Source organism: Sesamum indicum, linkage group LG9 (genome assembly GCF_000512975.1).
Source record: "Sesamum indicum cultivar Zhongzhi No. 13 linkage group LG9, S_indicum_v1.0, whole genome shotgun sequence".
In the NCBI taxonomy this organism is placed as follows: Eukaryota; Viridiplantae; Streptophyta; class Magnoliopsida; order Lamiales; family Pedaliaceae; genus Sesamum; species Sesamum indicum.
The window spans coordinates 6,501,193-6,513,733 of NC_026153.1; the positions used below are offsets into that span (position 1 = coordinate 6,501,193).

At 35.4% G+C, this 12,541-nt stretch overlaps 3 protein-coding genes across 4 annotated transcripts; all 3 read left to right on the top strand.

Moving 5' to 3' along the window:
* LOC105170806 (calcium-dependent protein kinase 8) lies at positions 1-4,696 on the top strand. 2 transcript variants are annotated; one of them, XM_011091726.2, is made up of 9 exons: positions 1-351; positions 789-1,322; positions 2,017-2,140; positions 2,250-2,393; positions 2,944-3,096; positions 3,214-3,329; positions 3,485-3,652; positions 3,817-4,047; positions 4,197-4,362. In XM_011091726.2, exons 2-9 carry the CDS (start codon positions 813-815, stop codon positions 4,350-4,352), a joined length of 1,602 nt encoding a protein of 533 aa, XP_011090028.1. In that variant the 5' UTR covers positions 1-351; positions 789-812; the 3' UTR covers positions 4,353-4,362. The 2 variants fall into 2 exon arrangements, with proteins under 2 accessions (XP_011090028.1, XP_020552427.1); XM_020696768.1 differs by lacking the exon at positions 1-351 and having other exon boundaries at positions 813-1,322; positions 4,197-4,696.
* Positions 6,232-7,928, top strand: LOC105170891 (NAC domain-containing protein 35-like). The gene is made up of 3 exons (XM_011091815.2): positions 6,232-6,546; positions 6,728-7,014; positions 7,102-7,928. Exons 1-3 carry the CDS (start codon positions 6,276-6,278, stop codon positions 7,831-7,833), a joined length of 1,290 nt encoding a protein of 429 aa, XP_011090117.1. The 5' UTR covers positions 6,232-6,275; the 3' UTR covers positions 7,834-7,928.
* LOC105170807 lies at positions 9,844-10,746 on the top strand. The gene has a single exon (XM_011091727.2). The coding sequence runs from the start codon at positions 9,957-9,959 to the stop codon at positions 10,569-10,571; it is 615 nt and encodes a 204-aa protein (XP_011090029.1). The 5' UTR covers positions 9,844-9,956; the 3' UTR covers positions 10,572-10,746.

Genomic DNA, 12,541 nt, shown 5'->3' on the forward strand with positions numbered 1-12,541 from the left:
ATGAAGGAGTAGATGTCCGATACATCTTCAAATGGGGATGATAGACATCGTAGAGAGAGAGATAGAGAACCAAACACAAACTAATTCAAGAAAAGATAAAGAAAAGTAGAAAGAGAGAGAGGGGAGGATGACGGGGAGCTGCAGGAGAGAGAAAAGTCTCTGCAAAAGAGCTTTTTGACTCTCTCTCCCTCTCTCTCTCTCCCTCTTCCCATGGCGGATTCACACCTTCATGTTTCTTTTTCCTTTTCACATCCCGTATTCATATTCTTTTTCATGCTTGAACAGCCTTGCTTTTGACCACATATTCTGTCATCCTATCCAGAAATCAGAAGAAGAAAATATATACTCAAGGTGGGTTTTTTTATTTTTTATTTTTTCTTCTTCGTGTTATCCTGCATTTTTATTATTTTTTTAAAGCTCTATGGATTCTGGATACCCTTTTGTTTGAATAATCAACTCTCTATTTTCTTTTTATGTTAATGGGTCCGTTTCTTTGTTTCTCCTTTTAGTTTTTTTAAATTGCAAAAAAAGTTTGGAGGAATTCTTCCGTAGTTCTTGGAGATCTCTGTTACATAGATATTTCTGGGGCAAAAAAAAAAGAGTTTTAGTGTACAAGGATGGATTTTGTTTTTTGGGAAATTATAGAACTTCATTTGTGGGATCTTCTCCGAATCTGACGACAATGTATTAGGATGTGAATTCTTTCGTTGGTTTTTAGGCTGCAAGAATCAATTTTTCACCAGCTGTTTTCTGATGTGATTTGTTGTTGTACCATGACAACGTCTCAGGAGTATATAATCTTTCTCTGAGTAATGGGAAACTGCTGTGTGACCCCCTCTTCTTCTTCTTCTACTGAGAAGAAGAAAAAGAAGAATAAGCCAAATCCATATTCAATTGAATACGGTGCAAATCAGGGATCTGGGGGTACAGACAAGCTTGTGGTATTGAAAGATCCAACGGGCCACAACATTAACGAGAGATATGATCTTGGTCGAGAGCTCGGAAGAGGTGAATTTGGGGTTACCTATTTGTGCACCGATGTCGAGACTGGAGAGAAATTCGCCTGCAAATCGATATCGAAGAAGAAGCTTAGGACTGCAGTGGATATTGAAGATGTGAGGAGGGAAGTTGAGATCATGAAGCATATGCCTAAGCACCCGAATATTGTGAGCTTGAAGGACACTTTTGAAGATGATAGTGCAGTACATATTGTCATGGAACTGTGTGAAGGTGGGGAACTGTTTGATCGAATTGTTGCGAGGGGACATTATACTGAACGAGCAGCAGCAGTTGTTATGAGGACAATTATGGAAGTTGTTCAGGTTAAGATTGTTCTACGGACTTTCCAAGACTAGAGTTTATTCTTTGTTTTTACTTTTCTGATGTTATTTGTGAAATTCATTTCTTCTGCTCAGGGTTCAAAATATGGAAGTTTACATCTATTGATTATAGTTCAGTATGTGTTATTTTATTGCCCCCTTGATGAGTTTGTATGTGCTCTATGCAGACTTAATTTGGTTTTCTCTGCCAACATAGTGAATTGATTGTATCATATGACCATTTTCTTGCTCAAGTGTCAACAAACTCAGATTATAATCTTGTTTCTACCTGTTTATGGACTTTATCCTTTCATTAGCAAGAGTTCACTGCCAAAAGTTTCTGTACAGGTTACAGTCCAACCTATTTTTCTGTAATTTTTCATGCTTTGATTTACAATGAATGTTCCTTGAGCTTGCTTATTTTGGAAAGCATGCTGTTGCGACCTTGATAGACGTTGCAACATTCTACTTTGATTTGTAGCTTAATCTTGTGCTTCTTGTCATTGAAGTGCATGATTCTGCGTACCGTAATAGTTTTAAGTGGTTTCAAGAACTGGTACCTATGATTAAGTTCAATATTCTTGACAACCTCTGATGTTGATGTATGTGAAGGGTTGCCTTCTTTACTTTCTATTTCTGTCCTTTCCACCAACATGCTAATACATCCTGCTAAGACCTTCTCCTTCATTATGTGCAGATGTGCCACCGGCATGGGGTGATGCATCGTGATCTTAAACCAGAAAATTTTCTTTTCGCAAATAAGAAAGAAACATCTCCCCTGAAAGCAATTGACTTTGGACTGTCTGTTTTCTTCAAACCTGGTATGGAATATCCTCATGTTAATGTCTTTTTTACATTCAGGTTTCCTGCTTTGCCTAGTATATCCGAGCTATTTCAGTTTATCCTTTTTTTTGTTTTGGCAATCTTTAGGTGAGCATTTCAATGAGATTGTTGGAAGCCCTTACTACATGGCTCCGGAGGTTCTAAAACGAAACTATGGACCAGAAATTGATGTTTGGAGTGCCGGAGTCATCCTTTACATTCTGCTTTGTGGTGTTCCTCCTTTTTGGGCAGGTTTGTTGCTCTCACCTGTCTCTGTGTCTATAGCTAAGGAGGAAAATGTCCTTTGGGCTTAGTTGAGAATAGTTTTCGTTGAAGTAGAGCCTGTACAGGTGGGCCTAGACACTTTTGATATCCTATGACAGAGTTTTGAAATGTTGCATAAAATGGACAATCTCATACATGTTATGCAAGTTCAAATTCAGAGTTCCTTTCTCATCTCCTCTTAGGTGGTCATACAGAAAGGGTTTAAAACAGATTAATCTCTCTTGCAAATCCTACCTCATCAAATAAGGGGTGTATTTGAAAATGATGGATACCAGTTTGTGGTAGTACAATGAAGGAACTGGTGAAAGATCTCCCAGTGGGAGTGAAAAATCATTACCTATATGTTCCTCAGCAGCGGGGAGCAGCCAAGCTCCACAATCCACATGAATTGCAGGCACTTGAATGCATGATCTTTTCTTTTCCTAATTCACGACCAAGCTCCCATGTTTAAAGTCATTGCTGCCTTCTTGCTTTATTTTTACTTGTAGCGCCTCATAGGCTTATTCTGCTTGTGCAGAAACCGAGCAAGGAGTGGCTCAAGCAATTATCCGATCTGTAATTGATTTTAAGCGAGATCCTTGGCCTAGAGTTTCCGATAATGCAAAAGATCTTGTAAAGAAAATGCTTGATCCTGACCCGAGTCGGCGTCTAACAGCTCACCAAGTCCTTGGTAATGCTAATCTACATCAGATCTAATTATATCTCGCACTTGCTTATTTCTTTTTATCTTGAACATGGAGATGAAACTTAAAGTACACTTCAGTAAATCATACTTATTTGAATGCAGAACACCCTTGGTTACAAAATGCAAAGAAGGCACCAAACGTCTCACTGGGTGAGACCGTGAAAGCAAGGCTCAAACAGTTCTCTGTGATGAATAAGCTCAAGAAAAGGGCTCTAAGGGTACTCTTCAATTCATGCATGCTTTAAGTTAATAGAGCCCCCACCACCTCCTGTACCCGACAATAGAAGAAAACCCTCAAACATGAACCAAAAATGAAAATGAAGAAAACGTCTTAACGCCTGTTTTGATGTAATTGAATTTGTTGCATCTGCAGGTAGTGGCTGATCATTTGTCTGTTGAGGAAGTGGCTGGAATTAAGGAAGCATTTGATATGATGGACTCTGGAAAGAAGGGTAAAGTTAACCTCGAAGAATTTAGAATTGGTCTACACAAGCTCGGCCATCAGATACCTGATGCGGATATTCAGATTCTAATGGAAGCTGTAAGGATCATGTTCTGTTGACTCCATACTTCTTCCTTTATATAACAGTGTTTGGTATACGACTTTGAAGTTGAAATGATTATTCCTGTCGAATATACTGAGGAACAAATCTAATTATTTACTTGGGATGAACGGTTTTCCTGATATTCAGTTTTATTTTTCAGGCTGATGTCGATGGAGATGGAACTCTGAATTATGGGGAGTTCGTTGCTGTTTCTGTGCATCTCAGGAAGATGGCCAATGACGAGCACCTACACAAAGCTTTCTCCTTCTTTGATCGCAACGAGAGTGGATATATAGAGATGGAAGAGCTCCGAGCTGCTTTGAGTGATGAGGAAGATGCCAACAATGAGGAAGTCATCATTGCTATCATGCACGATGTTGATACAGATAAGGTCGGTCATATCCACATGCTTATACCTTCGTTTATTTCAGAGACCATGTTTGTGCATTGCTTTGCTTTGCTCTACATATCTTGAAGCTGTTTATGAAAGCCATCTGAATACTCAAGGGATTCTAATCTGCTGCATTTATTGATATTCAGGACGGCCGTATAAGTTATGAAGAATTCGCTACAATGATGAAAGCTGGCACAGATTGGAGAAAGGCGTCAAGACAGTACTCTCGCGAGAGATTCAACAGTCTTAGCTTGAAGCTGATGAGGGACGGGTCGTTAAAGTTAGCTAACGAAGGTAGATAATAAAACTGCTAGAAGCAACATTTCAACTGAGGGAAAGCTGCAAAAAGGGGACAGTCGCAAACTCTCTTCTTCCCCGTCCAACGTTTATGAAATCGCTGCTTCCTTCTTTACATTTTTCTCTGTTCTTTCTCCCTTCCCCGTCCACACCGTTAGCTCCCGTTCCACGCAATGTTTCCTTAAAATGGCTATAATTTTTGGCTGATTTGTTCCTAAGTAGCTAGACAATTAAAATGTTTTAACTCAGGAAATGTTACTGAGGTTGTTGGTGTATCATGTACAGCTCCATTGTGGTTGGATATCATTGTCTTCAACAGAATGTGTAATGTGTTTAGCTGTTATTCCCAGTTATGGTCCTTGTGCCCTTATTTGAAGTCAAAATCAGTTAAAGTCACGTGAGCCAATAGGAGTTAACGGTTGTCAACGGCCACGTACAAGGCACATGGCCTGCCGTTAACTTGGGACCAAAAAGACATATTTTTGTATTTTATGGTACCAAAAATGATACTCGCCACAATTACAATATCAAAAATCGAAAATGACTTGTTTTAACGGCACGAGAAAAAGATTTTACCCTTTATACAATGCTTGAATCACTGCAAAGGTATACTTTATAAATTTGTTAATGTCTAATTTTCTTTAATAATCTTTGATAGAGATTGAGCTAATAACTAATAAATGTGATTAATCAAAATTTTTATTTCGTGTATTTTTCTTTTAATTTTCAACTAGTTAATTTCTTAAGTTTTTAATACTTTCATTCAAAAATCAAAAGTTTCTCGAGCCTGATCACACACACACGTGTTGACATGTACAAGACACGAAAATTTCAAATTGATTAAAAATCTAAAAATTAGATATTACTATAGTTTAATTAAAAAAACAAAAACCTTATGCTATCTAATTTATTATGAATATGCTTGAGTTTAACTAATAATTTACGTGAGTTGCACGTGACATTATAATTTACACGTACGATCTCATATATTATATACTTTTTTCCCTTTAAATACATTAATATATAATTTTAGAATAAATATAATTTAACTAAAAAAAATTTATTTTCTTGATGGTGTTGGTGTAACATTTGATGAAACTCGGATTGGAAAATATTTGATTTTCTTTTGGCATATATTTATACACAACTTAATTTAAAAAAAAATCAATAAATTTTTTTATTATTTTCATATTTAATGACACAAATAGTAAAGACATTCTCTTTCTATTTTCTAAATATATATATATATATATATATATTCATTTTTATTTATTTATTGTTTTTATTTTAGATTGTGATCCACCACCGTATTTGTAGTTACGGATTTGGCGGGGGGCCGAATCCAATTGTGCCGATTCAAGTTATTCAAACCTTAGTCAATATTTATCTTTATGGTTTTTGGTTCCTATCTAAAATCAAAATTTTATCAGATAATTAATGATAAAAAAAAATAAATTACAATTATATTGTTATTATAGTTTTAAAAATGCATTAAAAATATTTAAAAATAATTTACAAATCAAATCTGCTAAAAAACGTACGAATTTTTTTTGAATAAATATTTTTAATATATAGGTTTTCATAGAATTAATTAAGCAAATATTAGCAGAAATACAATTTTTTTTAGAAAATGATTTATATATAAAATAAATAAAGAATCTAAATTATAGTTGCAACAATCTAGCTATTTAAAATATTTGGTGAATCATTACTCGGTTAAACAGATCATCCAATAAAATTCAAATTCAAGTCTCGAACACTTATCTGAATGGAAGAAGAAATCTACGGCAAATCAACTTCTATATGATATTACATATTTACCCTTGGATTACTATATATATATATATAACAGCAAAGTTGGCTAACATCACCATTTCAAACTAACCAAGTATAAGCTGGCGAGCAAAATTCTTAATACCGGCCAATCCATGACCATCTTCCCACCTTTTGGAGCATATCAACAAAACCCTCCTGCGGTCACCGCCGTGGCGTTGGAGGAAATTCCGATGGAGATTTCTGCATCGGAGAAGAAGATCCAGTCGTACGGTCGTGAACATTATCCACCAGGGTTTCACTTCGTGCCGTCGGATGCTGAGCTCATCCTGGAATATTTGAAGAGGAAAATCCTCAACCTTTCGATCCCTCTTCCTGAAATATGTGAAGTCAATCTTTATCGGAATCATCCGAAGGAACTGGCAGGTTGTTTTCTTTTACTTTTCATTTTTAATTTATAATTGATTTTGGTGTAAGTAGGGTTTTTGCTGTTTGTAAAGTACGGTGTATTATATTTGTTATATGATTAGTTCAGATTTGATTGGAGCTGAACTATTTTCTATGAATATATTTACACACACGCACTTCTTTGGATTTCATGATACAGCGTTGTATCCTCAACTGGGACAAGCAGGATGGTATTTTTTCACACCGAGGGATAGGAAGTATCGCAACGGAACCCGGCCTAATCGAGCAGTGGGCAACGGGTACTGGAAGGCCACTGGAGCTGATAAACCGGTAATTACTTGTGATGGCAGCGTTGTGGGATCCAAGAGGGTTTTGGTATTTTATGAAGGAAAACCTCCAAATGGAGAGAAGACTAATTGGATTATGAATGAATACAGGGTCATTGATCAACCTCCTAGACACAAAAGGGATGCAAATGACATGAGGGTATTGTACATTTAAATTTTGTTGTACGATCTGTCTTTTGTAAAATTACATGTATGTAGCTATACTATGTTGTGACGGTTCTTGCAGTTGGATGATTGGGTTCTATGTCGGATCCACAAGAAATTAGCAAGTCGGAAGAAGAAGAAAGATCCACAACGACGCAACAAACAGCAAGTTAAGTTAGCAAGGCGGAACAAGAAGAAAGTTCCACGCCGACGATGCAACAAACAGCAACATGACCAGTTATTAGTCGACAACAGCAAGAATCTTGCAATGCTGTCAATTCATGACAATGTAGCTACATCAGAAGCTCAATTTGTCGATAACCATGGAAAACATGCAGCAGCACCTACAGCGGGAGACACTGCGGTCCGTGACGACCCTCCTGATCGGTCGCTAGAAGATTTGTTTGAAGCATATCTATCAAAAATGGACGACGACCATTTTGATGCAAATTTCGGTTTAAACTGTGGTCCTGAGACGGGTTGTGTATACCGTAGTCCGGAATTCGGAGTGCTGGATTACCTGTTTCGGACAAGGTCTTCGCAGGAAGAACATGATTGGTGGTTTCCTGATCATCCGCAGCAAGATGCTCATGAACTGTGGGGTACGGGTAATCCTGTGAATTTTCAGCAGCAAGTTTCAGCTCCTTATCATGTTCCACCATCATCAAACGGTGCTGGATCCAGTACTGATTCTATCATAAAGAGTGAAGGACCTCGTTTTGATGATGCTGCGATCTTCAATAATGTCCCTAATGATCATTATCAAACGGTGCACAAGAAAACAAGGAGAATTGTGCAACAACGATCAAATTAGGGTTTCGCTACGTACGATCTTAATTAGTATTTTTTTGTACGCAGTAGGTTTTATGTTTATGCATTAAAATAAAATAAATAAATAAAAGAATTAGCGCCTGGTTTTGAATTTCGTATGCGTCGGTGTCTTTTGTCCTTTCGATTTTTGTAATTGTGTTTTGATTTTTATGGTTTCGTCCTTTCTTTTTATGTAATTAATTATTTTCGTAATTAAGTTCTAATTTGTTTTGATCAATTTTGTTATTTTCCATTTTCTCAATTTTCTTTGTTTTTTTATTTGTCATTAATTCCCAACTTCTAATTACTTAATACCTGCAAATTAGACAATTATTCAATATATTAAGAATTCAAAATTAATTAATACGTAAATTTGAACTTCAAAAAATAAAAAATATTATATAAGTAGATACCCATACATATATATCAGAGTACGTACTCGAATAATCTATGGTTTATTTATATAAATTACTCTTGATAATTATAGAAATTGTCCCTACCAGTAAAACATAGGGGTAGTTTGTATAATGATGCTAACAATTTCAAGGAGTGTGTAATTTTTTTAAAAAAATAATGAATGATTTATGTAAGTGATATTAGTATTTGATGGGTGCATGTATAATTATATATTAATCACATTAGTAATTGATGAAATATAATCAATCAATTATTGTGATTAAAAGGGCATTCAATGAAAAATGTAATAACGTTTTTGGGCTGCAGTAATTTCGAATTTTGTATGCATTAGATATGTTTTATTGAGCTATTAGAGAAATTAACATGACTATATATATATTTGCAACATATGGTTGGTTTCTAAATAAAAACGTGTTTGTTTTTTAGTAAAAAAATTGAACAAATTATTGTGTACAAGTGAAATGTGTTTTGACTTAATATAACTTGTATTTTTTGTTGTATCAAATTAATTGCATTTTAATTTAAATAAAATAGAGGATAAGTTACAACAAGCTCCCTTTTGATTTAACATAATTACGAATGCCCCTTATTTTATGAAAAATTATCAATACCCTTTTGATGTTAGATGAAATTATATATCTTTGAACACAAGTCTAAAATTATCAAATTTGTCCTTGTTGCATTTTTTTTAAAATAAAAACCATAGAATTATAAAAAAGCTACAACTTAGTCCATAACTTTTCTTTTTATAAATTTTAAAAATAGATAAAATTATAATTCATAATATACGAGGGTATTTTGGTCCATTCACTATAAAAACTAAATGAAAATCTATCGGAGACTAATAGATTGAGTTAGTTATTAGACACTTCTTAAAATCAGAATATATTGATAATTTTTTAAATAACAAAAAAATATTTATAATTAGAGATAATTACACTTTCCTTCATTGAGGTTTATTATAATTATAAGTAGACTTTCTATGGCTTGAAAAATCACATCTATAGTACCCTTAAGGTTTGTTTCCGTCTGATAAATGAGACTCTTCATTAGTCAACATTTGTCGAATTTGTTGATATTAATAAAAAAATAGGATAAAAATTTATATTTATCTTAAATTGATTTATTACGATTTATTGCAAGTCAAATAAAATTTTCTTTGATCGAATTAATCATGTACATCTGCATATATTATTGCATGTAAGGAGGTATATTTTCACCGTTATAAGGGGAGTTTAGTTGAATTTTTTTTTCACTTACAATAAATAAGATATGAGTCATTTAAGCATAAATATTACTTTTTATTCAACTTTTTTTGTTAATATCTTAGAATCAAGTGAATTTGACTAACGGAGGGACCTATTTGTTAGACGGAAGCAAATTTCAGGGATACTAAATATAATTTTTTTTAACAGATGAAGTTTACATATAATTACACCAAATTTTAAAAGAAGAGAATGTAATTGTTCCTTATAAATATGACAAATATAAAAGGAGTATGTTGTAATTTATCTTAACATAAAATGAACCAATATTTCTTTATATTGTTTTAACATTTTATCAATTATTAAAATACTAAAAGAGACACCACATACGCAAAAACAGCAAGAAAAGCACCCCTCCTCTCCCTTCGTTGTTTGTTTACCGAATTGACTTCTCTCTCTTCTTCCATTCTCTCTCTCTCTCTCTCTGTCTAAGAGAATCGTAAAAATGGCGACCTCAGCTCTCCGATCCCTCCTCGTCGTCTTCCTCCTGGCCGCCACCGCCTCCGCTCGCCCCTGCAAAACCATTTTCTATTTCTCCGCCACCACCACAACTACTTATTACCCTTTGAATTCCGTCAATGCAAACCCTAACCCCAATTCTCTTCTCCGTGGCGAAAACCCCCGCTATCTCACTTTCATCTTCACCACCACCGCTAGGTTTCCGAGCCACCGCCCCTTCCTCAATTTCGAGTCCAATGACCAATTGGATGAGGATTCCCAATCATCGGTGATGACGTCGTCGGATTTCCCCCTCAAATTCTACTCCTCTGTTTCTAGCTCCATGCGAGATCGCACCAGGGACATCATGAGCGTGGTGGGAGCGCTTCTGTTTGGGGTCGGCTGTGGGGCCCTCTCCGCTGCTGCCATATACTTCCTGTGGGCCCTGTTTACAACCCATCGCGTTGATTTTGACGATGTTTCTTCGTCCTCTTCTGATGATGACGATGACGATGATGTTACTGTTTCCAAGAAGCTGGGCTATGTAGCGATCCCTACGAAACCTAAGCTGGTTGATGATGACCTCAAGAAGCCAGCATTGCCAGCCAAGGAGGTGGTTTGATGATTGAGTGATTATTTTTCAAGTAATCATCAATGAACCTAATGAAGGCAAATTAAGTTATATACGGCTCTGTACTAATATATTTATTTTGTACTATTGTTGCTACTGCATATTGTGAATTGATGACCATGATACTTTTGTGCTTATTGTTAAACATTTCTTGTTGCTGATTTTATTGCCTGTTTTTTTAATTTAAATTCTTAGACTGGAGCTGAGTTCTGATTCATTGCATTCATGTATTCTGCTAATCTGGACTCAAATTTAGGATGCTTGTGACCATGTCCTTGTAGAACTAAGGTTGATGAAGTTGTTTTCAGAGTGTCTGCCAGGGAGCAGACACTCTTGTTATATTAAGTAGTTTCTTAGTTATACGAGTTATTATCAAGTAATAAAGTATTTCTTAGATCAATCTAGCGCTTTTGGACTTTGGCCTCAAGAACTATTTGGCGTACGTGTTGGACAAATAATAGAAAAAGAATTGTATGTTTCTTACCTTTAACTAGTCTACTCTGTTAATTTCAATTATCTCTTTGTTTCACCACCTAATTTCCGGTTCAATGTGATGATCCCTTTATGTCTCATAGATTGAACCTTTCATGTTTAATTGACTTTTGCTGTTATTCTGAGTTTTCATTAGTTATTTGCAATTTATTAGTTTGAAATCAGTCACTAGATACTAGTAACAATTTGCTCCTCTACCTCAGTATCCGGTAATCAATTGTGTGATGAAACTGATATTCATATGCTGAAACATTTTTCTTCTTCTTTCTCTCCTGGTTAAAGGGTTTAAATTTGAATGAGTTTCTCAGTTTCAAACTAAACATGATATATGTTGGCTCATGCTTTCCTTAGTAGTCTCCTTATCATGAAGGTTAGTATCATTCTGCTACATATTTGGAAATGATTAGAATTGAAGGAAGCTAAGGTTCTGTTGATGTCGGCTAAGTTCAATTCTTCTTTTGTTAAAAGCTACTTGGGTTCTTTGTCCGAATGCTGCTTGTGAACTCATTCCATTTACATTGATAGATAGATTGAAGTGATGTGAGTTGTGTGTGCACATGCTAGTTCACATGGATTGAGCTGCATTACTGGATCCCTCTTGTATTACTTGTCAAGTAAATGGGACTGGTTATGTCAGGTGGGGGTTTTCCATGCTGTTAGAACAAATTATAATTGAAACGTTGTGCAACCTTATGCATATATTTTCTCAATTCCACAGTTCCCCTGCCTCTGCTTTCATCATCAGATGCCCTGTCATTATCTCTAGTTTCTGTGAGGCAAATTAGGTGGAATCTTTTTTTGCAGTTCTATGAATCTGTGACATCTTCTGGTGCTTGCATCTCTTTCAAAAATGATCTTAGTTGAATATGGTTCAAGACATTTTGAAAGAGGTAAAAATGTGGTGCCCAGAAAAGATAATATGTATTATGTGTATGTCTGTTCATGCATATTGAGGCTTCAATGTGAAGAATTGTTATCTCAAGAAAACTGGTATTGAGCTATGCCACACTTGTTTAGTTACCAATTCATAGTGTGTTTAGAGCTTATAAAGTCTGTGGTGGCCTGGGAATGAAGCCCAAAAGAACAGAGTATCAACTCAGAGGCCCAACCACTGATGTCTATGTTTCCATCTCAATATCAGTCATGCACATGCGGCAATCATCTTCGATATATAAAGTATGTTATTTTATGGTTAGCCACATACATATATATGTGTTGTTTGTATGAAACAGAGGGGTGTGTTGTGCAACTATTCCTCTCATCCAAGGGACACTCACTCGTACACTTGCCTTCCCCTTTTGCTGCTATTCTTTCTTGTCTTGTTTCTTTGTACGTTAATTTAAAAGTAGAGAAAAAAAACTACAACAATATTTTTTAGTCTAGATGCTATGCTTGTACTTATGACCACCCTGCCTTTATTTAATTCCTCCTCTTTTTTCTCCGCTGAGCGCACATTTTTATTTGCAATT

Excerpts from the sequence above, each read along its gene's own strand:
- LOC105170806 (XM_011091726.2), top strand. The coding sequence starts at position 813 with ATGGGAAACTGCTGTGTGACCCCCTCTTCTTCTTCTTCTACTGAGAAG. Across the intron at positions 2,141-2,249 it reads GTCTGTTTTCTTCAAACCTG|GTGAGCATTTCAATGAGATT; the intron begins GTATGGAATATC and ends GGCAATCTTTAG. Across the intron at positions 3,097-3,213 it reads AACAGCTCACCAAGTCCTTG|AACACCCTTGGTTACAAAAT; the intron begins GTAATGCTAATC and ends ATTTGAATGCAG.
- LOC105170891 (XM_011091815.2), top strand. The coding sequence starts at position 6,276 with ATGACCATCTTCCCACCTTTTGGAGCATATCAACAAAACCCTCCTGCG. Across the intron at positions 6,547-6,727 it reads TCATCCGAAGGAACTGGCAG|CGTTGTATCCTCAACTGGGA; the intron begins GTTGTTTTCTTT and ends TTCATGATACAG. Across the intron at positions 7,015-7,101 it reads GGGATGCAAATGACATGAGG|TTGGATGATTGGGTTCTATG; the intron begins GTATTGTACATT and ends CGGTTCTTGCAG.
- LOC105170807 (XM_011091727.2), top strand. The coding sequence starts at position 9,957 with ATGGCGACCTCAGCTCTCCGATCCCTCCTCGTCGTCTTCCTCCTGGCC.